Source organism: Frieseomelitta varia, unplaced genomic scaffold (assembly GCF_011392965.1).
Source record: "Frieseomelitta varia isolate USP_RPSP 00005682 unplaced genomic scaffold, Fvar_1.2 scaffold_285, whole genome shotgun sequence".
In the NCBI taxonomy this organism is placed as follows: Eukaryota; Metazoa; Arthropoda; class Insecta; order Hymenoptera; family Apidae; genus Frieseomelitta; species Frieseomelitta varia.
In genome coordinates this window covers 1633612-1661164 of record NW_025110018.1, presented here as the reverse complement: position 1 = coordinate 1661164, position 27553 = coordinate 1633612, and the positions used below count along the sequence as shown (strand labels likewise).

The 27553-nt window shown below is 38.5% G+C and overlaps 1 protein-coding gene across 1 annotated transcript; it reads left to right on the top strand.

Moving 5' to 3' along the window:
- Positions 1-9953: 9953 nt before the first annotated feature.
- LOC122529326 (cell wall protein DAN4-like) lies at positions 9954-27118 on the top strand. Its single transcript, XM_043655329.1, has 7 exons — positions 9954-10031; positions 13999-14077; positions 15668-15820; positions 17085-17486; positions 19719-19988; positions 20823-21085; positions 21914-27118. The coding sequence occupies exons 1-7, from the start codon at positions 9954-9956 to the stop codon at positions 22361-22363; spliced, it is 1695 nt and encodes a 564-aa protein (XP_043511264.1). The 3' UTR covers positions 22364-27118.
- The last annotated feature ends 435 nt before the right edge of the window (positions 27119-27553 follow it).

The following is a 27553-nucleotide window of genomic DNA, read 5'->3' as shown; positions in this document are numbered from 1 at the left end:
AATCCTTGAGATGATGGAACTTTCAATGTTAAGATAAAAGAACCAATATAAATCTATCGAGCAATATTACCGACCAACGAAAATGATCGAGAGGGGCGCGTAAATTCAACGTGATCGAAGAATTCCTCTCATTTCGACACAATGGAAACGCGTTATCGTTCATCATCCACTTTTTTCCACCGAACTACGTCTCTTCCGCCAGCTGGTTAGAGTCTCTTAAAGTCGATGGCCGGTGATTTCGACGCCGGGACAGCGAGAAATTGCGGTTGAAAAGCTACGAGGAGCGCGTTATCCCCTCCGTCTCGTCTCGTCTCGTTTCGTTTCGTGTCCTTCCTCCTCGTTGTCTTGCATAACGCGAGTCGCAATTACGCTCGATGGTGGAGAAAATGGAAACGTCCGAGCTAAAATATCTCGCAATTGTCCCGACGCGAGTCGTTCGGTCAATCGTTGCGATCGCTGTTGCAGGCTCTCGATCGACAGGATTATTTATTCGAGGGGATTTTTCTTAGATTGGACGTTGATGAACCGATATAATTTTTGTTTATAATTTTCCCGTGAAACCTAAGGGAAACTAAGAGCGAAGAAACAGAGTAAAGTAGCTTCAGCCACGAAATTTCCATGTTATTCATCATCAAAATATCATAATTATGTTGTAATCTTTAAAATCATGGAATCATCGTTAAAAAGAAAATCATACAACTAGTGACAAGTGAGAATTTTTGACGCAAATTCATTATTTCTGTCAGTATGATTCGAGAAATGGGATAACGTTATCTGTTCGATATCTGTTCGACATTTTATACATCTCCCATATATTGGAATTAATTATTAATTATAAATGCACAGTCTGAATTCGACACTCGAAATTTACCTAGGACACAATCACAGAGTACCTCGTGTACTTTGACATTATCAATTGTTACAGACGATTAGTTAAATGTTAATTATAATATAATATAATATAACCATAATGCACGAAAATCCGCAACAATCTTGTGGACTATAAAATTATTAATTATTAAAGACGATTAACTGAATGCCACGATATTATATAATACATAAAAGTCCGCGACAATCTTACACTTAAAAATTATCAATTATTAATAACGATTGATTAACTGTCAATTACAAATGTTAATTAACTCGTTTTCTCAGAGATCGGGAATTTTTCAAGCAAACAGCAAACACTGTGGCTAAGTACAGCGGTTGAATCGAAGAGGTTGAACCATTGCGCGGACCATAACGAGCGACCGAACCGTATACAACATAATTCGTCGCTTTTCTTTTCTCTCGAACTCGTCGGTGTGATATCACTGCAAAAGAAATTATTAAGGAGTGATAAACTTATTATTTTCTTTGCCTGGGTTATACCTAAATATACTTAAAACTGAGAAAATATTGCAGTTTTTAATTCCAGCGCAAGAGGACAGTAGTCGAAACGATTTCAACTATCGCGCCATAGTGAAATGACACGGTTCGCCCCAACGTTGTAATTTCGGCCCGTTGTAATTTTCAACTATACTCCATGAAAACGATCGTGCCCTGAAATTGGGACTAATGAACCGTCGAACTCAACTAGACCGATGCGAAACTTTCTTAACGAACCCGGTTGCGACTCGAGTGATTTTTGGCCGGCTGTCTCTCGGACCGGGCTAAGAAGGACGGTGAAATTTCAGAGTCGCAGTCGAAGACTGCAGCGGGACTGGAGAGAATCGATGAATTATTAAGTTGGATGATTAAGAATCCCGGGGAAGTCTCGGGGCAGTTTCGGGGAGTTTCGGAAACTTTGAGATCGCCGAGTGTTTCCAAGGCTCGTGGAAGGACCGAGGCGTTCTGGAGAATTGTGCAACTGAGGGGCATTTCGAAATTTGAAAATTCTACGGCGTGCTGCGAAAGTGTGTACGACGTCGATGAAAGTTGCTTGTAAGGAAAATTAATACATATCATTTTCCATTTACGTTGAAATTCGTAGTATATGGTTCTTCAACGTTGTAGGCAGTTCTCCCTACAACAGTATACTTTAGTACAATATATTCTTTATTCGACGTTCTGTATATTAAATATTTATTAGTACGTCATATTATTATAAATATTATATTATTATAAATAATATAATATAATATTTATATTAAATTATAAAATATAATAAAAATATAATATAATTATTATATTAAATTATTATAAATAATAATATTATTATATTATATTATATTATTATATCATATTATTATATTATTATTATTACGTTATATTATTATTATTATTATTATAAATATTTATTAAACAAATAAATTAAATATTCATTATTATATTCTGTATATTAAATGCTATTAGATTGTATTATTTACTATTTATTATTTATTAATTTAACAGTTTTGTCCGCCAATATAAGTATATATCTGCCCTCTGATAATGAATAAAATTATTAGAATCGAAGGATGTATCACTCTAAAACCGATATCTGAAGGATTAAAAAAATTGTTAGAATCAGATGTCAGATCACTCTAAAATTCAAGATCTGTGAGACTGAAAAATATCGAAGATGAATGTATCACCCAAAAATCAATTTCTAAAGAATTTAAAAAATTATTAGAATCTCTAGACTCTAGTAAAGTTCAAGGTCTGTGAGATGGAGAGAAAAAAAAAAAAGAAAAAAAGAAAACGCGATAGCCGAAGAATGAAAAAAATTCATTCGAAGATTTCTCGTTAATCGAAGTACTCCTCGTCACGCGAATTCGCGATTTCACTCGACGTTCATTTTCCAACGAGAGCTTGAAATTTCCGTCCGGGATGAAAATTAATTAAATTTGCCGGAACCCGGCGAAAAGATTCTTTCCCCGCCCGCCGAAGTCCAACACCGACCAAGCCAGTCTGCGAGATAGAAGACGACCAAGTGAAAGTTCACGCAAAGATTCACTCGTCGCCGTGAGAGCACACAGAAAGTTAGATGTTCGACGGAGACGACTAGTATGTACGTTTAGACAAGCGCAAGCCAGGTGGACGACGTAATAAATCAGCGTGAGAGACCGGCCGAGTTTCAATCTTTTCGCCTTTTGATCCCTAAACGCCGCAATTAAAAGTATCGTCACGATCGTTCAATCCGAGAGACGATGGATCTTTATTAAGGTTGGTTGACGAGAGACATCCATTCTTGCGTCTGTCCGATCGATCACTCGACGAGACAACGACCAACTCTGTGTATTGAGAATGATCGAGAAGACGTGGTATTATTCGACGAAGGACTATTAAATTAGCTTATAAAGGTCATAAACTGGCTAAATTAATCGAGTTCACACTTGTCGTGAGACTCTCTTCCCAATTAGGACTGCTTTCTTCCCAAACTGGATTATATAACTTCGAATGTTATAATACCTTTTTGGAATTTCGTTCGTTCGACTTCTAACACTCTAACTTCGTCGTTCTTCAGCTTCGATTTTTTCCCCACTTTTTTAACTGAGTGATTCACTGGACCGAGCAAGATTTTCGCGAGCTATTTTCCTGAGAACTTTATTACCTAATATTTTTTAAATATTTATTACCCCTAATTTTTGAACTTTTTAGTTCTTTTTTTATTCGTGCAGTTCATTGAAAGTCTCTTGGACTTTCAGTGTTTTTACGACCTTTGCGACTTCTTCTTTGAATTAACTATCTTCTTTGAATAATTTAAGCCTTCGTTATTTAATATTTTAAACGTCGAACTTCTTAATTCTTCAGTTATACAACTCTTTGACCGCTTATTAACATTCTTCTAGTTTCTCGAACTAGAAGAATCTGTTCAAGATATTTGTACAACTAGTCCTTTGTTTCTTTAGAGAATTGTATTTCTTAATTACTTCTTAATATTCCATTACAATTTTCCAACATCTCGACAACTCAATTATCCAATCCTCCAATTTTTCCAAATCAATCGGATCTCTAATCGAAAAGATTTCGTCGATCAACATCCAAATCTGAGTCTAACTACATTAACCACACACGTGAGATTTAATTTTTATTAATCTTCGCCCGCCCTTCGTTTTCACAACCGAATTTGTTTCCCTATAAAATCGACACGTAACAGCTAATCATTGACACCATAAACAATCGTCGATATGTTGGTCGTCTCTTTTACTATCTACAGTTTTCAGACGACCAGTCAAATATAGTTTCGGACCAAATAAAGAGAAACTACAAATTCTGTTCTATCGACCAGTTGAGAAATTCTCTATAATCAGAGCAGGCTAACTGGCGGCGTGAGACCTTGTCCCCACTTTCCTAATCGCTAGCGCTATCCCCTCCACTGCATCGATCTCCCCACTTGCTGTGACTGAGAGAGTGAGAGGGGGGTCACGCACGGCGAGGAAATATAGTGGAGGGGATCGATGCAGTGGAGAGAGTAGCGCTAGCAATAAGATTAGAGCTCTAAACTCTCAGGTTAACCACTTGCGCTGGCAACTTATTGCGCGGACCATAACGAGCGACCAACCCGTATACAATAATTCTTTTTGAACTCGTCGATGTCACTGGACAGAAATTATTGACAATTATTTGTCTTGCCTATTTTGTTTTACTTTAAATATAATTTAAAACTGAGAAACTATTACAATTTTGGAACAAAAAATTCTCGACGTGCGTGGCAAGAGGTTAAAGTGACATGAAACATGCGATGTTCTTCTAAATTTCACGAAACCTTGCACTAAACAGTTTTTTTTTTTTTTTTTTTTTTTGCCAGATTCACCGATTCGCCAAGCTACATATATCGCAACATGCGTCGTAAAAAGAAGTGTGACAAGTATCAGTCATCGATTATGATGAAATGTAATTTTCAAAACAAAGAGAATTTGACACGTATCTTTTTTTATCAGATCAGGGGAGGTGTAAACTGCCGCCAAAGTTGGCGCTCCGAACTTTATATCGTCGGATATCTAAAAAATTATCGATGATACAGCTTTTGTCTAGTTTCCAAATGAAATTAGTGTGCGCAATTTTGCGAGACTGAAAGCGAAACTAACCATCATATTTTATTACGTGTGATGGCCAATGAACTCTCGAAAATAGCTCCCTCCCTCTCTCTCTTTCTCTCTCTCTATCTCTCTCTATCTCTCTCTATCTCTCTCTGACCTCTACTTCCTCGTAAACTCGTCTCCGAAACGCAGGAGAGCATCGACTGGCCGACCGAGAGGGCCGGTATCAGCCGGTTGAAGGTTCGGTAAACAGCGGGAGCCTTAATTTGCCGGCGGATACATGCAAAACGTGGCGTGGCAGCCGACAAGACGACGCAGCCGCGGCTAGCAATCCGCAAGGATCGGCAAGTATTTACTTAGGCCGAGGAGGAGAGAGAGAGATTGCGGCTGCGAGGCGAGCATCGCGCCTTTATTACGTTTCCGGGTTGCCGCTTTCCCTCCATCTTCTCTTCAACTTGCCAAAGAAGCGGCAAGTATCAAGAGCCGCGGAATATATAGGTATCACGAGAGAGAGAGAAAGAGAGAGAGAGAGAGAGAGAGAGAGAGAAAGAGAGAAAAGGAATCGCCTCGGAAAGGATTTCGATTCTCCCCAGAAAATTGTCGAGTGATTTTGGTGTGAAGATGTGTAGCTACTCTGCCACGTTGAGGTTGTTGATTTGGTTGATTTGAAAGGTTTCTACGTATCGTGAGTTGAACGTAATTAAATAAAACAGTATAAAAAAAATAGTTAAATAAAAATATATACAAGTGATGTACGACATAGAATTATTAAATAGTAAATATGATATATTGTTGTTATTATTATTATAGTAAATATAATAAATATAACTGAATTATTAAATAGTAAATATGATATTATTATTATTATTATTATTATTATTATAGCAAATATAATAAATATAATTGAATTATTAAATAGTAAATATGATATTATTATTATTATTATAGCAAATATAATAAATATAATTGAATTATTAAATAGTAAATATGATATTGTTATTATTATTATACTAAATATAATAAATATAATTGAATCATTAAATAGTAAATATGATATTATTATTATTATTATAGCAAATATAATAAATATAATTGAATTATCAAATAGAAAATATGATATTATTATTATTATTATAGTAAATATAATAAATATAATTGAATTATTAAATAGTAAATATGATATTATTATTATAGTAAATATAATAAATATAACTGAATTATTAAATAGTAAATATAACATTTTACAATTATGATGAATTTCTTGTCCGTCCAGTTTTCGAATTTCTTACAAAATTGCTCGCATTGAAATCAAATTTCCTCTCCACGACAAATTATTCGAATTGTTTCGCAAGAAGATCCGCCGTTCGATTATCGATCGATACGATTCACGAAAATTTTCGGCGTTGAACAGATCCCTCGACAGCTATACTATATTCTGTGCTACGATATACTGGCAACAATAAGAGAAAAAAAATATACGGCAATTTAATTCGACAGAAAAATTGCGAAAAAGCGATGGCTCCTCTCGCGAAAATTAATATCTCGGGGCGAGCGATTTATCGGCCAATGATATTCACGGGGAAAATTGATAACGATAATTCACCGGCAGGGGATAATCAACCGGATTGAAATTAATCTTAAAATTAATTACACCGGGCGAATTGCGGAATAACTTTAATGAAACGTTTATTAGAAAATTCCAAAGGCAATCTCCGCGATCAGCCGATGAGAGAGATCCGTCGGATCGTTGAATAGCTCGAACAATTGAACTATCGAAAAGCTTATCAAAAGCTTCGTCAAAACCACCGGCACGAATCCGGAATGCCTGGCAAGCTTTCGATACCCGACGAGTCTAATCAGACGATGAATGTTGCGCAAGATCATTTGAACGTTAAATATTTGATTGAAAGTCAAGTGTCATTGTTACACAGACCACGTGTTACTAAGAATTTATTTACTGATATTTTATTATTGGCCAAAGACGAAGGATTAAAAAATTTTTTCGTAAAAGTCATTTGGTTCGAAAAGAGTGCATGCTGCAAATCATTTGCTTGCAGGTCGAGGAAATTTTAAAATGAACTTTATTTCTCTTTTTTTTTAAGAATAATTTAATATTATGTGACTTATATTTTTATTATATTGTTGTAATATATAAAATATTAAACTGATAATTAATAATATTAAAATTAATAATTCTATTCAACATACATATATGAAATAATCACATCGAATTCGAGCTGAAACACCTCGAATTATAACTAACTAATATTATATTAATTCTATTTAATAAATTAAATTAAATATTTCAATTAAAAGAAAAAAAAATTATTACCAAAATCATTCTTATAAATAACGAATTTATATATTCCGATGGAAAAAATGTAAATAAATAATCGTCTACAATATTCTAAATTAAATCCTGAAATTCTGATTCACCTTCGATTAAATCAAAAGGAATTCGATTTAAATCAGTTAATAAAACTAATAATAAATATAAAATATAAAGGATATAAAAAAGTAAAAAAATTTGAAAAATTCACCTGATAAGAAATTAAACTGATTAATTTAAAATCTTCGATCATTGTTATTCTTCTTCTTCTCATTATTATTATTATTAACAATTTAATTAAAAATATTAAAACTTCAAGTGAAATTATCATATCGCCTGGCTGGAAATGATTAATACTCTGTGTTTCTATAATATTTGCTCGTGAACGCCGGTCCATGGAGGTGGTGATCTATGCTGCCGATTTCAGCGCTGATTCTAGCCACGTAAACGTCTCCTGGTGCACGCGCTTTGTGGCCGGCCATACGTTGGCAAACAAACGAGAACCGCCCATTGTATATCGATTGTGTTCGCGCCCGATCGCGGGAACAATGGAAATAATTGAGCGTACAAATTACGATAGCGAGAAATACAAAGAGAGAGAGAGAGAGAGAGAGAGAGAGAGAGAGAGAGAGAGAGAGAGAGAGAGAGAGAGAGGGAAGGCAGGCGTGCAATTAGGTATCTACCAGCGGGACACTAGCGCCGAGAGAATCTGCTGCATCGAGTTGTTTGCACTATCGAGAAACGTCCGTCGTTTCGCTTTGAGGGCTACGAAAACGAAAACGAGGAATCAATTAGGAAGGTGTATGTACAGTTGTCCCTGGCTGTCATAGATGAATTCTACACCATCGATTTGGTGGAAATATGTATGCAAAGAATCTACCGCAAAATTTGTTTTATTCTGCATTGTTGATGAATTAAGAAACTTGCAGTTAATTGAAAAAAAATGTGTAGATCGCAGTAACAGTAAAATTTAATATTAAAAAATGTTATAAATATTAATATTAAATATTAAAAATAAAAATTTAATATTAAAAATGTTATAAATATTAAAAATAAATATTAATATTAAATATTAAAAATAAAAATTTAATATTAAAAATGTTATAAATATTAAAAACAAATATTAATATTAAATATTAAAAATAAAAATTTAATATTAAAAATGTTATAAATATTGAAAACAAATATTAATATTAAATATTAAAAATAAAAATTTAATATTAAAAATGTTATAAATATTAAAAATAAATATTAAAAATGTCTTCGTTTCTAATTATCATTCAAAAATTGGACATTTCATGTATTACTGCCCAATATATTAGACGCTACAAAAGTTCAAACGTTAACTACTAAAAACGAATCAAAAGAATTTGAATACTTTCGCAATGTTACGCCACGCAGAACATAGTTGTACAGCAAACAAATTTTCACGAGTTTCTATAACTAGATTCTTTTCCTCGCGCCGCTCTGTTACGAGCTCTCCGAAAACAGCGTCGCTTGATTACAGAAACATAACAGCCACACGCTCGGACAAACTACGCATAGCAAATACTCGGAGAACGTTGTACAAATCTCCTGAAAGAGGAACAATCAGCAATATAGCCTTTTTCGTTCGTGACTGCCGCTAGCAAACGCGAGAAGAAGTGACGGTTACATAAAGTTAAAGACTTTGCAAATTAACTTTGCAAGTTAATCCTGATAAGGTAGGGCAGGTTAATCGCCGAGCTGCCTTTAAACCTTGAAAATGAGCATTTCTATTCGCTTCGTTTCGATTCACCATGTTGTGAACTTTAATTGCACGCGTTCGTGAAATTTTTACAGTGATGATAAATGTTGATTTTGAAATAATAATTTATTTTTTTTTTTAGTTTTTCGTGGAAAAAAGTTAAAAGTCAAATGGAAAGAGTTACTACTCTCTTGGCTGGATATTTGAAATGGACAGTTGCCAAGAAATGTGTTATTAGAACTATGTGTGCTATAGAAGTTTTTATAAATAACTGTGAAAACAATTTCATTATTTTAATACTGATTTAACTTTCAGATGTTTCGTTTTTTCACAAATGTTTAAAAGATTAAATTTAATTTCTGTCTGGACAGAGACACAACTATATAAATCTACTTAGTATAATTATCATTTAAATTGTAATGACTCGTACGTAGAGTATTTTGATACGGTTGTTCTAGATAGATACTTTCATTTGTTTATTTATATTAATATTTCTGTTAACGAACCAAAGTCCAAATATATATTTGTAAAAGCAATTTGTTTCAAAATACAAATCTTGTTGATCCCGAGTCAATTTTCCAGGAGATGAATCCGAAATAAAAGAAACAATGAATTAATTCAAAATAATTACAAGAAAAAATTTCCTTCTCGTGAAAGAGTTAAAACAAGTTTTAAATTGACAACGTTCCTAGAAACTTACGCAACACGACCTTATTTAACACTAAACGTATCAACATTTTATGCATATTATACTCCTACCATAATCGATCAAATGACTGGTGATGAAATAAAGGTTCTTTATTTATACGAGAATAGTACAGCTAATTATCCATTTAATGTAGGAAATTTTTGGAATAATAAAAGAAATTACAGTAGTCTTCACAAGCATCCGCAATTGGGACCGAAAACGGACATTTAAGTGGAGAGAATTGGCGCCGAAGGAAAGAGAGTGGGGATGAGTCACATGGTAAGACAGCGTAGAGTGGGGATGAGTCACGTGGTTAAACAGCGTAGAGTGGGGATGAGTCACGTGGTAAGACAGCGTAGAGTGGGGATGAGTCCCAATTCCAAGAATTGGTGGGGATAGTCACAGGCGCTCTCTTGTGTGCCACGAGAATATTTGGCCCAAAATTGCAATATTTTCTCGATTTCAAGTATACTGACAAAACAAATAATAAATTTATTACTTCTCCAGTAATTTTTATCCAGTGGTATACCGATGAATTCAAAAAAGAAAACGGATTCTCGTATAATGGTTTGGTCACTCGTTATGGTCCGCGAACCATACTAGAGCAAGTTACTAGCGCAAGAGGTTAAAGGGTGAAATTATGGACAATTAAGCGAGGATTACTGCATGCCATTCTCATCTTTTCTATACGAATGAAAGAGCTGACAATGAACACAGAATTTGAAATCAGACTTCCTTACATTTCGAAACAATTTAGTTATCAATTACGTTCCCGATGCTTTTAATCTAGTTCTTGTATCTAAAAATTTCCAATTATATCGTCGAACAACGACGACGACGACGACGCGTAAATCAATGGGAAACTATGGCAGGGTCTCTCGAGCACTCGAGCTGCCAGTGCGAGTGAATACGAAATAAATCGTGAGTAACGCCTGTGGCTTTCTCCGTTTCGTTGCTTCCTTTTCATTATATATGTAAGAGGATTAAGCCGAGGAGGAACTGAATGCTGCAGCAGAAGGGCAACACACAATGCCCTGTCGCGAGCCTTTCGCGGCAACATAAAACACCTTTGTAATCGGTTTTCGTCGGCGATAATGCGATTTGTATTCAGTGACGGTACCGGTCAGGCCTCGAGTCAAACCACGCGGACAATACACCGTTTGACGAATGTTTTCGGCACGAATTCACGAGCTCGATATCCTAGGAACCTAACCTAAACTAGGGCAATATTTGTCCTACTGCTGATGATGTTCAATCGTTGCAATTAACTCGTGACCGTTACTTTGGAAACGTAAGTTAGTGTCGATGAGAGGCATTACCTATTTATATATATATTATGTAAAGTGACGCAGTACATAGTTACATAGCTGTGCGCTACACAATATTTGTGTAGAAATTGCTATCAAAGGGGGATGTGTACAGTGGGAAATGCTAATTGCATTCTGCTCTTAATCAGCAGGCTGCCCTGTTAACTGCAGTTTCCTTCGTGATTACTGCAGTTAATTTCGTGATTAACCTTCTGCAAACGAGAAATTTCACGCGGGTAGAATTTTATTGCGCGATCTCTCTCTCCTTCTCCCTCGCGATTCCATTTCGTTCTGCGAAAAGAATCTCGTCACTTCGTTGCGAGAAAATTGCAGACTTTTCGTGAGATTTAGCTCAGACTTTCATTTCCTTTGTTTCTGTGATACTCTTCAGTCGGTTTACTGAACGATTAATCTTGTATACGTAAATGAAATTCCAGAAATTAAAGTAATTCTTTGTTATTTATAATATTATTGTTATTTATAATATTTTTATTTTAATATATTATTATTGTAATGTATTATATTAAATTTATATTATATTATTGTAAATAATATAATATATTATTTAATATAATATTATTGTTATTTATAATATTATTAATATTGTTATTTATAATATTAACATACTGATATATATATATATATATATATATAATTATTAATATTATAAATAACAAAGAATTACACATATTTTAATTTCTGGAATTTCATTTATGTATGCAGGATTAATCGTTCAGTAAACCGTCTGAAGAGTATATGGAATGTTTATTTTTTTAATATTAATATATTATAAATTTGGCTTGTTTAAATAATTACAGTCTACGATTTCTGTGGAACTTGATCGAGTTATCAATCATTTTCGAAAGGCCTCTTTCAATCTAGCAGGCTTTCTTAGCTAATTTAGTGAATGATTGACTTCCCATAAATAAAATTATGAATAGGATACCATAAAAAGGATCTTCTTTTCGTTGCTAGAAAAGTCTTAATTGATTGCATCTTCATCGTAAATGGTTTCATAGCTTTCTCTTTCGAGTCTTTTGCGTTGTAAATTTTCATTGCAATATTAAAATATGATTTGTCTAAACAATTGCACGTTTGACTTCCATAAAAATTTATCGATTTACAGGCTTTTTTTTTTTAAATCTACTCAAATTATTTTCTTTCTTAATCATTAAAATTATCGTTCAATCTTCTGAAATTGGAAAATCGACGGAAATATTCTCATCACGATCTTTTTTCTTTGCTACAGAAAGATCAAAATATAGCTTGTCGAAATATCATACATTTCTGACTTTTGTAAAATATGAATTTTATGAAATTCGCGATTTTTCTAAAACTTTATCAATCTTGTCAGCTATCTCTAAAAGGATCAACATTTCTGAATCTGTCAAATTATTTTTGTTTCCAATGATGTTATATTGAAATTATTATTGTTCAAAAGAACTGAAGAATTAAAATGACTTGAAGAATTAATGTGGCTTGTCAAAATAATTATATTTCTGGGTCTTATGAAACTTTATCAACTTATTCGAAAGTTCTACATTTTTCGAACCAGTTAAATTATTAAATTATTCATCATTTCTAGCCTCCTTGTATGAAAATTATCGTTCAGTTACAAAGTGAAAAATCTACTTTTTAACAAAAGAATTGAGACATAGTCTCCGACAAAATAAATATGTCTCCGAATTTTATAAAAATTTATTGGCTCATTCGAAAGATAGTATACATTTTTTGAAGCTGTCAAATTCATTCTAGTGCCTCCTCGTATTAAAAATTATTGTTCAGTTACAAATTGAAAAATCCGCAGATCTCTGCACAAAAGAATTGAAGTACAATTTACCAAAAATAAACTCCACCAACTTACCTTACATTTTCCATGCTAAATTATTATTTCCCTTCTATTTCCTATAACTATTATTTCCCTTTCTTAGTCTCCTCGCGTTAAAATTATCGTCCGATCCCTTGACACGAACGAAAAAGAGAAGAAAAAAAAAAAACCGATCAACAGAGAGAAGACGCATATTCGTTCTCGTCGTTGCACCAGAAAACAGCAGCCTCGGTTTCGAATTATTTAACGCTCCACCGTCGCTATCGATTTTCCGCGACGAGATACCCGTGATCAGTTATAATTTTCTCGCGGCTGAACAGAATTTCCCCCCGCCGACCGAAGAGAGAGAGAGAGAGAGAAAGATACTCGCTAATTAACAATTAACCAGTTGACAACTTGCAGCAACGAGGCTGCCCTCCCCCACCGTCTGACCCCTGATTAAAAGCAGAATGCAATAAGCGAAACGCAACGGCGCGCGGCCGATGAAATGTTCGAACTCGTTAAGGGAACGTCAAGCAAAATTCAAGAAGATCGCGTTCGCCTCGGTCGAGTCGCCTCCACGAACGAGTGTCAGGAAATTAAACGTAAAACGGGCGGATGAGGAGGTGGGTGTGTGGCGGCGAATGATAGGCAAGAGAGCCGCGAGAGGAGGGGGTGAGTTCATCCTCCCCCCGTTCGCACAGCGGCGGAGGTCGAGCAAGATAAGGAGTACAAGGGAAGTGCTGTGAAACGAAGGGAACTTAATAAAATCAAGAGAAAATCCAGGGGTAGCAGAATGGAAACTTGAGATATCGCGTCAACCGCCTGCCACGGGGGTGGTTTCCAACCGTCCAACCCCCCTCCCTCCTGCCGACGGTGTGTTTCCGATTCCGAGGACGCTGCCGAGTTGCTGGTTCGCCGAGTAAATAGAGTGGAAATTCAATATTTTAATTTCAGTCTTGCTGCCTTTGTCCCGCGGGGAAACGTAATACCTTGGGCGGACGTTAAGGCGCATTTCCACTGGCTTTTCTTTTCTTTTTTTTTTCTGTTTTTTTTTTTCTTTTTTTTTTTTTTTTTTTTTTTTTTTTTTGTTTTAAGATTTAATTAACACTTGAGACTCGATCGTGCGTAAGCTTGAAATAATTCGAAGGTTAATTTCGTCTGATACAACGTTATCGATCGAGTTCCCTTTGTTTAGGAGAAAGAGAAGGAGCCGAAGGACAAGGAGAAAGAGCAAAGTGAGAAGGGCAGTGAGCCTGAAAGGCATCCACGACCGAGTAAGTAACCCGAACGAGCATCGATACATTCTTCGTCATCTCTATCTTTTTTTTCTTTTTTTTTCTTTTTTTTTTTGTATCGATAGAAAAGTCGATCGATTTAGTATCCAAGAGATCGTATCCAAATCGATTGGCGCTCGTAATCTGGCGTTTGACGAGTTCCGTTTTTTGCATTTTCGTGCATATACCATTGAATTTGATTGGATAGAAGTCTCTCTCTCTCTATATATATATATTTATACATATTATGCGAGTTTGGTTTGCTGTTTGCTCTTGTGGGTCCCAAAAAGCCAAACCGTTCGTCATACCTGACCGTATTTTTTTGCCCTGTTCGAATCGTGTTGCAAGAGACATTCACCGCTTCTAACGAGTAAAAAGTATCGCTACGCTTGCATCTTTCTTTCTCTGTGACAGTGGTTACTTCATTAAAATGTACATGAAAGATTCGTCGTAGATCGACCTCCGTAACGCGTTTCTTCTTTCTGTTCAAGCGAATTCTTTAAGCGGTGTGTGTCGAACACGTTAACTGCCAAATGGTCGTTAATGTTTTAGGCAAATGCATGATACTCCTGTTTAATCGTTACTATCTCTTTGTCTCTGCCTTTGAGTAACCACATCTCTAGTAACCAGTAGCCCTTTTATTGATTATCCGTGCAGAAAGTTTTGTGACATGTTGTTTACCCCCTATCTCTCCCGAACAGCCTTCGTAAACCGCGAGATAGCCTTAACCAACTCGTTCACCTATTCCCAGTTGTATTAATATGTCCGAATATGTCGAGCAGACTGATACAATATCGATCGAGTAAATGAAAATCGTCTTGACGAAGGTGTTCTTTTTTTATTCGAATGATACATATTTGACGCGCTTGATCCAACGATCCATCGATAGATAGATAATCCTCGCCACGTATCAATAATTGTTGTTTCATATATCTGCACCCCTAGCACCGTGACTTTTCATCCTACGTCTCTCGTTCACTAACGTAATCATCACTGGTCTCACCACCTCTTCGATCTACCGTCGTTCTTCGTCATCGTCAAGCGTAGTCAGCCAAATAGTCATCGTAAATATCGACTCATCCATTGAACCATCTAGCGCCGAGGCGGTGAGCAACAAGCATTCGTATGTCAGTCGTAGTCGCTTTGCTCCAACTACATACATCACTACATCATTTCAATCCATTGATATCGTGGTCTCGAGGCAAAAAAAAAAAAGAAAAAAGAAAAGGGAAAAAAGAAAAACAGATATATTCTTCTTGATCGAGATCACTGGACGCACCGATAGAGGTAGAATAAATTTTTTTGACAAAACGAAAGACGTCCCTTGCATCCGCGTTCATCCGGCCTCTCACCCCCTCCTCCTGTCCCCCTCCCCCCTCCCTCTCGACATCTTTTCTTTTCTTTTTCTCTTCTCTTTTTTGTTTTTCCTTTGTCGCAACTTTGCCTCTCTTTCTCTGTCAAACAACCATTCAGTCACTAATTCAGGCTAATTGCTGACATGAGTTGCTCGCGCGAAATCGATCACGATCAGATCGACGATCGTCCGAGCATCGTGATCGGATTGATCAGGAGTGGTAGCGGGTGTTTCAGTCACTGGCCCTGGCCGCGTACGTTGGAGCATACGGGAACCGTCGACGGTTTCCTCGACGGGTTCGTCAACCAGCGTGCCGCCATTACCACCACCACCCTCGGGCCCAGGGCCTACTCCGTTCTACAGGAGGTCCCCGCAGGTCCATCGGAAATGTACGTTCTCTGTACCCACGTACCTGCTGCCCGCTAGCCCGACTTTCACGTATTTTCAGATATTCTCTAAAACCTTTCATCCTGCACCAGTTACCACCCGGTCACCGTTCTAACCCCCCCACCCCCACCTTCACCCCCTTAAACCTCTTCTCTCTGCCTTTGACCCTTGAACAGTTTAGAGTCTATCATCTGTTATAGGAATAGAACGTAACACGATACGTGCAATTTGTTTGTTTATCTGTTTCTCCGTTTGTCGTTGAACACTTTACTCTTTCGATTAAACTGTTAAAGGGTTGAACCGCGTATCGAATCGCGTTGGTCCCAACCACGATGTATAATAGAAACTCGATTGAGAAATTCGATTGAGAAACGAATGTCAGGATTTTTTTGAATGATTACCGCTGGTTAATAATAAGCTGGGAAGCTCTGTGTGGTCCAATTTGCGGTTGTACACTTTTCTCCCCGGTTTAAGTGATTTTCTCGGGTCGCGAATGCTGCAGCAATACCAATCGAAGCTTGTTCACTTCTTTTATTTTTTAATCTCTTTCTTTCTGTCTGTCTCTAACTCTCTCGTTGTTCCAACTGTTCAAGATTCGTCCACGCTCGAATATCCTTCGACACTTTCCGTCGTTCTATCTCGGTCAGTTTTATAACGATTCTCGATACAATTCTCGATGTATACACACGGCAACTACGTGAAATTTTCTTGTCTGTCGTTGCGTGTAACGCAACTACGTATAAGAGAAAACTCTGATATTCGAGTGCGGATTCTGAGCGTAATTCTGAGCATCGAGGTTCGATAGCACCGAGAGACCCTTCAGCCCTCGATAACCACTCCAATAAGAATGAATCTCAACGAAACGGCGCAGCCTTGCTTAAAATGTGTAATAATTACGTGGGAACGCGATCTCTTTGTACACGAATGCAAACGGACTGCGAAACGCGGTTCAGATTAAACGTTCGAGTGATTCGCTGAAAAACTTTGCATCGCAAAAAGGACCAAACGTAACGCGAATGCGTCGTTGCGTCGATCTCAAAAGCAAAAGCATTGAACACGCGCTCTAGAACCGTAGAAAAACATTCTCTCTTGATATGTTTCCATCCGAGCTTGACGTCTTGGACTCTACTTTACTCCGCATTTACGCATCTTGTTACATTTTAAGCATGGCGATGCATCAGTGAAAGCTGTCTTAAACGCGTAAACTTCCTCAATAAGGACGATGGGCTTTATTCATCATTGTACTTTGTGTACCGTATGTTCTAGCCTTCCTCGCAACCACCGCTCCCCCCTATCGCCCCCTTCATCACGTGAAACCCTCAACCACCGCCACAACTACCACCACAATTACCACCACTACCACAACCACCATTACTACAGCCACCACTACCACTATAAACACGACAAGTACAAGCGTAAAACCCCCTGTAAAGCATTCGGTTCATACGAGTGTCCATCACCCACCTACGTCGAGCGCTGCTGCTGCGGCCAGGCCGGACCGTGTTAAAGATATAAGCCGGTCCCACCAAGGTCCGAACGAGGCTCAGGCAAAAACCGGCCGCGACCAGACAGCTGCGGCTGCGGCCGCAGCCGCCGTCGCCGATCCATCCAAATCATCCTCCGATAGTCGATACGCGTCAAACCAAGCCGCTACTGCCGTCCAACCTAGTAAGTAGCATGCTCTCTGCCAAAAAAAAAAAACAAAAAACAAAAAAAAAAGGCCTGTGTTCTTCTCCGTTTGCCTACTTTTGTCCGCTCGATTATATTGTACAACTAAACAACGCTTTCTTCGTGTCTTCGTTGCTATCGTTATCGCTGTCGTTGTTGTCGTTGTCGTTACCATTGCCGTGATTGTTGTCATTGTCTTTGTGCTGTTCTCATTGTTTGTACGTAACATCCTTTGGCAGAAGTTTAGTAAGACAACTTAGTTCATCCGAGTGTGCGGTACATCATCGCCAAAGAAACGATTCATCGTCCGTCAACGAGTGTCGGAGGTGTCTTTCGTTTAATGGTGAAGACGACCTCGGACGACCAACGATGAATTTCTCTAGTTTTCCATCGATGTACCACATTCCTTGGTCGATACTAAACTGCAGCCCATCTTCTCACTGTTATCTACTCCGATTTCTCTCTATTCTCGGTTTTCTATTTTCGTTGATACGCTACTCGAATCCCTAATCTTCCTGTCATCCCTCGTCTTTCTGTCCCTACTTTTTCCCCCTCCCCTCCACTTCTTTAATTTTCTCTGATACATTTCTCGGAACAATACACGGAGGATGGCGACGAGACTGTCTCTCAGATTCCTGTGTGCCTACATTTTGCCTACAGAACAACGGTTCTCCCCGCATCGGGGAAATAGAACGCCGGTTTTCTCCACGCGTTCCTCCTTTCTCTCGTCACACTGTTCATCGTCACAGATTACACACAGAGACGCGCGAACTTCTTTGCCGCGTTTTCACTCGCGACACGCCAGCGCCTCTCGCAATCAGTGACCAACACCGTTTCTTTTAAATCCGCTCCACGCTGCATCTCTCTATCGCTCTCTGTCTGCGGTGGTCTCGCTGACGAGTCGAGGGGATACAAGGCATTCCTCGTATCCCTCGTGTGAATCATTCTTTCCAACGCTGATCCGTCTCGCTGAGTTCGTGCCTTTTGTACTTTTGTGCCGGAGCCTCTGTCGACTTGTTTGTTAGATCAGCTTCTCGCACCGACACCTTGCACCGAACCACGATCCGAGTCGTCGCACTCCACAGACACTCGAGTGAAAAAGGAACGGGGGAGGGGAACCAAAAAAGTAAAAAAGAAACGCGTAGGGGGAGTCGAAGAAGAACGAGTCAGATGGCAGTTGAACGTAAGTGTGCTTCCGACAGCCGACGAACGATCATCCTGTCCAGAGAACACGGAAACACAGTTCTTTTCACACACGTGCAAACACGCATACACAGAGGCAGACGAACACAAACGCAACCGTGATTTTACCTAGCTCGTGGTAATATGCGTATCAAGCAACACGCGACTCTTCTCGCTCATTCTTTCTTGTACTCGTTTTTTTCCCCCCTTCTTTCTTTCTTCCATTCTTTCTCTGATCGCAGATATAACTCGCAGGGCTTTTCGTCGAAGGGAAGCAGATAATCCGCGATATTTTACTAGCAGGTCGACGTGCAATCGAGTAAATGTTGCGGTAGAGAGAGAACAATAGCCTGTGTGTTAGAGCCCTTTGTCAACCTGTTGCGTGGCCGTGCAACACACAGCCGCACATTTACACACATTCTATGCCATCACACCAGATCTAGTACTATTTCTACCTTCACTTATACACACTTACATATATATATATATATATATATATAAATCTTTTTCTCTCCACATGTGTCTATCTATTTATCTATCTATGTATTTATTTATCTATCTATTATCTGTACACATACATACGCGTATATATGTATATGTATGTCTCTTCCTGCATTCTCTGAGTACGCTAGTGTACTTTTTATTGGGATGTTCTCTGTGCCCATTGTGTAGATCTCTCGTGCAACCACACGAATCACAACCGATCTCCGATATATCGGCGCTCGATGACTCGACCAACGTTTTTCTTTTCTTTCTTTCTTTCTTTCTTTCTTTCTTTTTTTTTTTCGTCGCTTTCCTTTTCATCGGTGTGTGCAACGCACCGATAGAGATTCATCTCCGACGAAGGACCAAGGAAGGACCAAGAGTCCGTTTCCGTTTTCAGTGTTAAGAATTCGTCGTACGAAATTTCGTTTAATGAATTTTGAACCGTTGGCAAAACACGGTGACATATTCGATGCATCGAGTGCAACTCCGCCCGAACTCGGGCAACGAAAACATGTGGCGGAGGACACATGCCAAGTCGTTAAAAGCGTCGGTGAAACGTTACAGTGACGGCAGAGCCACAGGTAAACGGGGACGTGACCGGAGGAGAGTCGAGCGTCGCGTCGACACCACCATCGCAGACGCAGTCGCAGCCGCCGGTCTCGGCCACCGCGGCAAGCCCGTGGATCGACGACGAGCCGGTAGTGAAAAGCCCGCCCGAACCAACCAGGGTAAAATCGCCGGAGCAGATGATCATGCGCTCCCCGGAACCGGTCAATTGGACCGTGCCGCTGGACACCGGGAAAACGTTCACTGTCACTCAAAACGTCAGAGAAGGTAGAGAAATTTCTTCTCGCGGAAGAAAAAAAAAAAAAAATTGAATCTCTGCTTCTGACAAAAAAATCGACTGACTTAATACTAGAACTACCACTGAAGCGATCAAAATGACCAATTCGTAATTTTTGTTAAATATTTCATGGACGTAAAAAACAGTGTAATTTGAATTTTCGTAAAATATAGAAATAAAATATTGTGTCATAGTTTTTCTATTTTTTTGACTTCAGTGTCTCTGATGGAATACTCGTCCAGTGGTTCTAGTGTTAGGAACATTGTCTAACTACTGACTGAATTTTGAATAATCGTAATCGTTGTTTTTTTTGGAGAAACATGGAAGAACCTTGTTAATAATATTATAATAATAATAATAATAATAATAATAAAAATGGTTGGGACGGTAGCAACGATGATCTCAAGATTTCGAGGATTTCAATTCTCTCTTTGATGCATTAATCGATAAAAGATTCGATCGAGATTCACTGTGAAAAGTATATCGAAAATCTATTCTAAGTCTATAGAGTCTATTCTAGTCTATAGAGTCTATTCTAGTCTAAGAGACTTTTTAATTTTAATTTTATGAAACCTACTGCATAAAAAAAAGTCAAGAGCTGTATAATAATATTCTCGTGTCCTCGTCTTTCATCCGACAGGATGAAAATTGAACTTCAAGTTTTACAAAATTGAACTTCAAATATCTTAAATTAATAGTGGCTCCCTCTGTACAACTTTTCAAACTTAACAAAGTTCTTTCCCAAAAATAACGAAGATATTTCGTATCCGATTTAATTCGGACTCGTAGAACAAATTTTTATTTAATCCCCGTTTATTTTCAAGAACCCCTGACGCGTCCGCATAGCGAGGCAAAGAGCTGGGCACCTTCGTCGGTTCCGTCGGCCCCGCAATCCGCACCACCCGAATTGGCGGCACAGCACAAGTCGCAACACTCCCAGCATTCCGGATACAAGTCCCCAGAAAGCGAGAGCGTTTCTATCGGTAGTTTTAGCGGCTTGAACGGACACAAGGACATGGATTCCGAAAGGGACAGTCCGTTGCCTTCCAACGTTCAGGCTTCCGGTACCACCGCGCAAGGTGAAAATGTAAGGCTTTGTTTTTAACCAGCAATATTCTCGATAATATCCCAAATAGACTATGTTATCCAAATTGAGTGAGTCACGTTTTTCAGTGGACGGCGAGGTGAAACATTTTTGGTAAATTTCATAGCAGGATACAAACAAATCATCATAGAACAATGTTACAGACAAGGTGTATGTTATTGACCACCGGCGGCTAAAGCATCAAATTTAAGCATCAGAAACGTTAAAGTAAAAAAATTAAAAATGCTTTACGATGCAATAAATTGCTTTGCAAGCTTCGAGGAATCATTTAAATTTACATTTAAATTTCATTTAAAAATACATTGTTTCATAAAAATTTCTAACAAAAATGATAAATTGGTCATTTTGACCACATTGATAGTTCTAGTGTCTATTGAAATCTATCGTCAGAAATCAAATTCGAAACTTACTATCCTGCACGCTCAATTTCACGAAGGAGAGACGTTAAATTTAGCCAGCCAAGATAGCGTGATCTGACAGAGTTTAATTTCCTCCTGTGAAGATCTCTGAGAAGCAACGTCTATGTCAATAATTCAAAGGCGATTGTCGAACAATATCACAGTCGCTAATATCGACTAGATACATACGAAAACGTAAATGTAAAATTAAGTTAAACGTAAGAAATAACCGAGAGGAGCATGTTATATCACATCATAAATAATTAATATCACAAGACAGGCTTTCTATTAAAATAAAGAAAACGAAATTTGACGAAAACGTGATGCTCAATTTGGATCAAGCATGTTATACATTTTCGAACTGAACGTAATGCTCTCCCGAAAATAGAAACCTTTGGCCCACAAATTGCAGGAATCAGGCGGTACCGAGGAGGAGTCGAAAGAGCAACAAAGATCAGAACCATCGATAAAACCAGTGCCAGGGACGAGTTTACGATGTTTGGAGGACCCGGGCTTCGAGTACGATAGGAAAAAGGAGGGGAATGGTCAACCAACAACGACATCGACCATAACGACACCGTCATCGTCGACGGTATCGACAGGCCCTCAACAAGGTTACCGTATCCTAGAAGCGGAATCGCCTCAGGGTGCTACCACCGACAGTGGTGGCGGTGGTGGCGGCGGCGGCGGAAGCAGCGTGGGCGGGACAGGAGGCGGAAGCGGCGGTGGTTATGGGACACCAGTGTTCGGAAGCACCAACGTGCCAGGCTCCGCACAACGTTCCGCAGCGAGCGAGGTGCTGGAAAAAGCGCGGAACCGCTTCGATAAATTCTGGGGAAAGGGCAGCGGCTCGGAGAATTAAACGGTCTCGAAGGGGAGCGAGTAATAAAACGTAGTAGCAGAAACGTCCTCGAGAGCGGGGGAGCAAGCAGAAACGAGGGAAAACGAAGGTGGAGGAGGGAAAAGGAGAGAAAGAGAGAGAAAGAGAGTAATGGATGAAACGATTCGACGAGGTTCCTGTGGAAGCTCCTTTCGTGGTTCGTCTGCTCGTTCCTGTTGTTTCTTTTTCTTTTTTTTTTTTTCCTTTTTTTTTTTTCTTCCAGCGGGAACGAGACATCTCGTAGGTTCCTTTCCGTCTTACTCATCACGTGTTGGGCATTCTTCGTTCGTCTGGAAATGCGTTCGTCGAGAGATCTAGATACTTTGAATAAGAAAGAACAAGTATCGGGATAACTCGTGAGAAGAAGAGCCGAGATGATTTGAAAGAGGGATGATCTTCTCGAGGAGAGAATGAAGGTTAGAGAGTATTTGGATTGAACAGTCGATGACAAATGATCCTCGAAGAAGAATCGGCAAGCACCTGCTCCGTAAGACGATCGAGAACGAAGACGGTGCGTGCGGGCAACGCGTCAGTCTCGTTGAAGCTCGAGGAATAGTTCGGAGACACGCGTCCGGTGAATACACACGTACACACATGTACACGGTACACATACGCGCATACACACGGGCAAACAAACAATTCGAGAGACGAGAAAACACGTTCGATCGAGAAGAATCGAGAGATCATAAATTTCCAATTTACACGCAGGTCACGCGGATATTCGGTTTACCCACGTATATACAAGAGATGTACCACAGTACGCGATGCGACACACATAGAAAGACACGCACTTAGAGACGAACACACGCGAGCCAGCAAGTTTTCTAGGGTATTTCAAGAGTGATCTCCGAGGGATCCGCCGTAGTTAAGCCCGAATTCTTTTTCCATTGATGATAAGAAACAAGAAAGGAGAAAATATGACGACATGGTGACGAATCGAATCGCGAGGAAATAAAATACGGCTTGTCGCTATAAATAAGATGGGAAGGATACAATAGCCTTCAGCCGCTTTGTGCGTTTTATATAAGTATATATATACACACATATATATATATATATATATATATACAGAAAACAATTATGTACGTATACACGCGAATATGAATGTATACAATTAATGGGTATCGCACTCGCGGATCACACGGTCACACGGTACAGACAAAATTCCTCGGATCTTTCCAACGTTGATCCCAACTTTCGTCTCGTCAATCACCGACTAATTATATTTAGAGAGAATGAAAGATTTTTAGACAGAGAATTATTAATCGTCCGATAGATCCGTTGAATTATCGATGCCACCGTGGATTAGTATTTCTTTTAAATACAAGAATAACTCTTTCTCTGAGCGTTTGCCGAATGGAGAGGAATTCTCCTATTCCGCTCCATTCCCGCGTATATAGAATCCTCGATCGTTCTGAAATAAATTCACAGAGACAACGTTACATTACTGCACAACAAAACGCTAACATTCCTCGACCTCGCAAGTTCGTACCCAGTTTTTAAGAAATTTGTCCATCAACTATTGTCCGTTGAGCTTTCTCCGGTTGTACCTCGAAAATAATGAAATTGCCATTAGACAATTCCCATTAGATATTGTCTGAATAATTTCCCGCGAATTTTTCCCGAAAGTAATTTCTTTAAGAACGGTCGAGCATATCACATCCGACGAAGAACTTCCCGAACATGCCTGGCAAACAGAAACTCATCACCAAGCAAGCGAAACGAATTACTGTAGTGAGGCGTAGTGTTTCATTTTCTTATTTTTTTTTCTTCCTTCACACGAACGTGACGCGAATTCTCGAGGTTCACGATTTAGATATCACCGAGGACAACCGAAAGGGAAAATTCGCGCGCACGTGCGAATCAAACGTATCGTCGGGGAACCAACGAGAATCGAGGTGAAACGAAGGGCAATTTCTGCGCCAAATCCTTCGAATTTTCCGCGCGTTGCTTCGATTTTAACGATTTTGAAACCTGGTGCTAGTCGAAACGTGCATCGAAATTACGGAGAGCTGCGAGATCGTTGAACAGAAGGGGGAGTCGATAATCCGGGGGGAAAACGAAAACGGGAGGAAGAAAGAGGCGAGGTGAACGCTGTTTCCCCGTTGCAGACTGCATTCCGTCTGATTTCTTATAATAAAATTAAATTCATTCGTACGTTCCTCTTTCGAGCTAGTCGAAGGCGAAGAAGAAGAAACCGAGAGGAGAAATTTGACACGCTCGGGGGCTCGACAACGGGGGGTCGTCCTGTCTTGAAAAGCAGAAGATGAACAGCGAATGCGAGAGATGACGATACGAATTCGAGAAAGGCGAAACTCGACTGAATAAGAAACTGGCAGGATACGTCTCGTGATTGATGGGCAGAGATAGGAGCCCCTTGTTCTCACTTCGAGGACGATGGAAGGAGAGGAAAGAGAAATGCGGAAAAGAAAGAAAAGAAAAAAAGAAACAAATACGAAAGGAATCAAGCGATGGAGCTTTTTCTCTCTTTCACGCGCATTTGGTACACCACACTCCATCCAGATCCACGTCCAAGAGTCAACCAACCGTAGTGAAGCAGTATAATGATAATGATTAATATGATAAACGATACTCTAATAATAAAGAAAAAAAATTACTAAGGCAAACCAAAAAAAAAAAAAAAAAAAAAAAAAAAAAAAAAAAAAAAAAATTAAAAAGGCAAACCAAAAAAAAAAAAAAAAAACTAACAAAAAAAAAAAAGAAAACGTATGGTAAAAGGATTACTAAACGAACGACTGACGAGGGACTCGATAAAAGTGAAAGATCAGGATATCGATGAAAGATCGTGGCTAACATTTTTTTTTTTTTTTTTTTAGAAATGGTTGACCAAACGATAGCCAATCGACGACGATTATTTCAGATTATTTCTCTTTTTGTTGCTTCAATGAAGTTATTTGTAGCTTTCTGCGAAACCAAAAGAAGAAAATGATCAAGGTTCCACAAGGAATCGAATGTTCTTCGTTCGTACGAATTTATTTAGTTTTCTCGAAATTTCTAACAACAATATGGCCTAGACGTTCCTCTTTTCTTTTTTTTTTTTTTTTTTGCAGAAAATATAGAGAATAATTGTGGTTATATATCTCTATGACATAATTGGTAAAAATAATGAAATTCGTCGTTGATTAAGCTATCGTTGCAGACAGTTCGAGGCTATCGATACGATTACAAAGTACTGGCAATATCCACAGTTTTCTTCTTTCTTTTCTACGAGAGTTACGATCCTGTCTACCTTCTTTCCTCGATTCTCCCTTACCTTTCCCTCGATTGTGTTGTAAAGGCTAGGAATCTTTACCTCTGCTTACACCGATCTGTCTGATTCGCGATAGAGACGAACACGGTTGGATGGAACGCATGCGAAACGATACACGGAAATACGCTTTGATGGAATGCATGTGAAATGATACACGGTAATACGCTTTAATCGGAGATCTATCATTTATCTTTCGAATCTTCGTTACACTGGCGAATTATTAAAGCAAAATTCTGTTTCGTATATTCTAGATGAAATTTCGTATCTTTTTCGAAACATAGGAAATCTTTTCCCATTGTTTTCTTCAAACATGGATCTTTGATCACATGCTCCCGTTCATAAATCACCAGATCGCTTGGTCATTTTTTTGAACAGGATCAATTGCTACCAACAACATTGATACGATCCTCTCGCATGAATTTGTTGTTTAATTTCATAACGTTTGTACAATTTATAGCAATATCTTGACGCGAAATTATAATGATATGTGTAATAATACGTTTGTAGAAATTTCGAGAAACAGAATGTCGCGTTATTGCACAGATTAATAGGCAAAAGATCAATAAGACATAACTTTATACAACAAATTGTTCAAAGTTCTAAAAAAGAAAAAGATGGAATTATAGAATGGCCTTTGTAATAGCGAACAAACAGATCGTACGATATAAATCGTCTTAATAAAATTGAGTAACTGGTGATTTATGGACAGAAGTATAGGTGTATATTTTTTGGTATTACATTTAATCCGTCTCAGCTTTGACTTGTGATCAAGATTTAGCGAATCTCGTTTAGTCTCTTAACTTGCGTCAAGTGTCGAAAGCTGTACTCGACGCGCCCGCCATTTTGGCGAACACGATCTATTGTGATAAGCGCTCGATCGCTCCATGTACGCGCGCAATGGCCCTGCAACTCGAGTTACTATTTAATTAGAACGAATCGAAACAGCCGAAGTAACGCTCGTTGTTACGACGCAACGTTTCTAAAATGATAACACTCGAAACAGTGGCGTTCTACGAACTATTATTATTACATACTGCGCTGTTACTATTGATGATTAATTCTAATTGCGTCATTGCGATGATTGTGATAATGTGTATTTACTTATCGCCATTGTTAGAAGTACGCTGGGGGAGGGGAAGGTTTTTGAAAGCGCCACTGATTCGACGAATTTCACGTTGTTTAATTTTTGTTTCGTTAATGAATGAAAAGGGAAAAGAAGGGAGCGCAACAGGAGGAAAGATGTTTGAACAGTTTGGTGTAAGCGCATCGAAACGGAGACGGAAATGTTGATCAGCAAGGCTCGCTGCCGCTTTAAAAACATGTCAGAGAAGCACCTCGCAGAAGCTTACACTGCCCATCCGAATTTAGAAGCTGATTTATCCTGTGATTTCCAGAACGTCACACGCCATCATCCGTAGAGCTATTGTATGTATAAACTACTATATTCGACCTCGACTCTCGAAGCAGAAAATATCGCGAGACACGCGCGCGGCTTAGAGGAAATGCAATTTCGTAAATCGAACAGAAACATCAACCAGCCGTCGTGCATTCGAAAATTGTTCCTGTTCCCAAAACGGGGAACACCTAGTGAAAAAACTAAACTATATTCAGAGGAAATCTTGGTTTATTTTTATCGTGTATATCGACGAACATCGAGTTCAATCGTTCGTACGGATATCTCATGAAACTCGAAACTTCTGTTAGGCGAAATTCGATGTGTAAAAAAATTGTTCTCTTTCCCTTCTATTTCTACGCGTGTCCGAGTAAGAAAGAAATTACGTCTGGCAGGAAAAGGCTTGGAAGTTCGAGGATCGAAAAAGTTCGCGACAATCTTTTCGTCTAGTCAATCTAACGATTTGTTGTTTCGCGTAAACGTTCTCCTGTTTTTTTTTTTTTTTTTT

What these genes read in the sequence shown, in the direction of transcription:
- LOC122529326 (XM_043655329.1), top strand. Translation starts at nt 9,954, where the DNA reads ATGAGTCACATGGTAAGACAGCGTAGAGTGGGGATGAGTCACGTGGTT. An exon ending in TGAAAGGCATCCACGACCGA is followed by an intron (nt 14,078 to 15,667) that starts GTAAGTAACCCG and finishes CGGGTGTTTCAG; the next exon opens with TCACTGGCCCTGGCCGCGTA. An exon ending in CCCGCAGGTCCATCGGAAAT is followed by an intron (nt 15,821 to 17,084) that starts GTACGTTCTCTG and finishes CGTATGTTCTAG; the next exon opens with CCTTCCTCGCAACCACCGCT.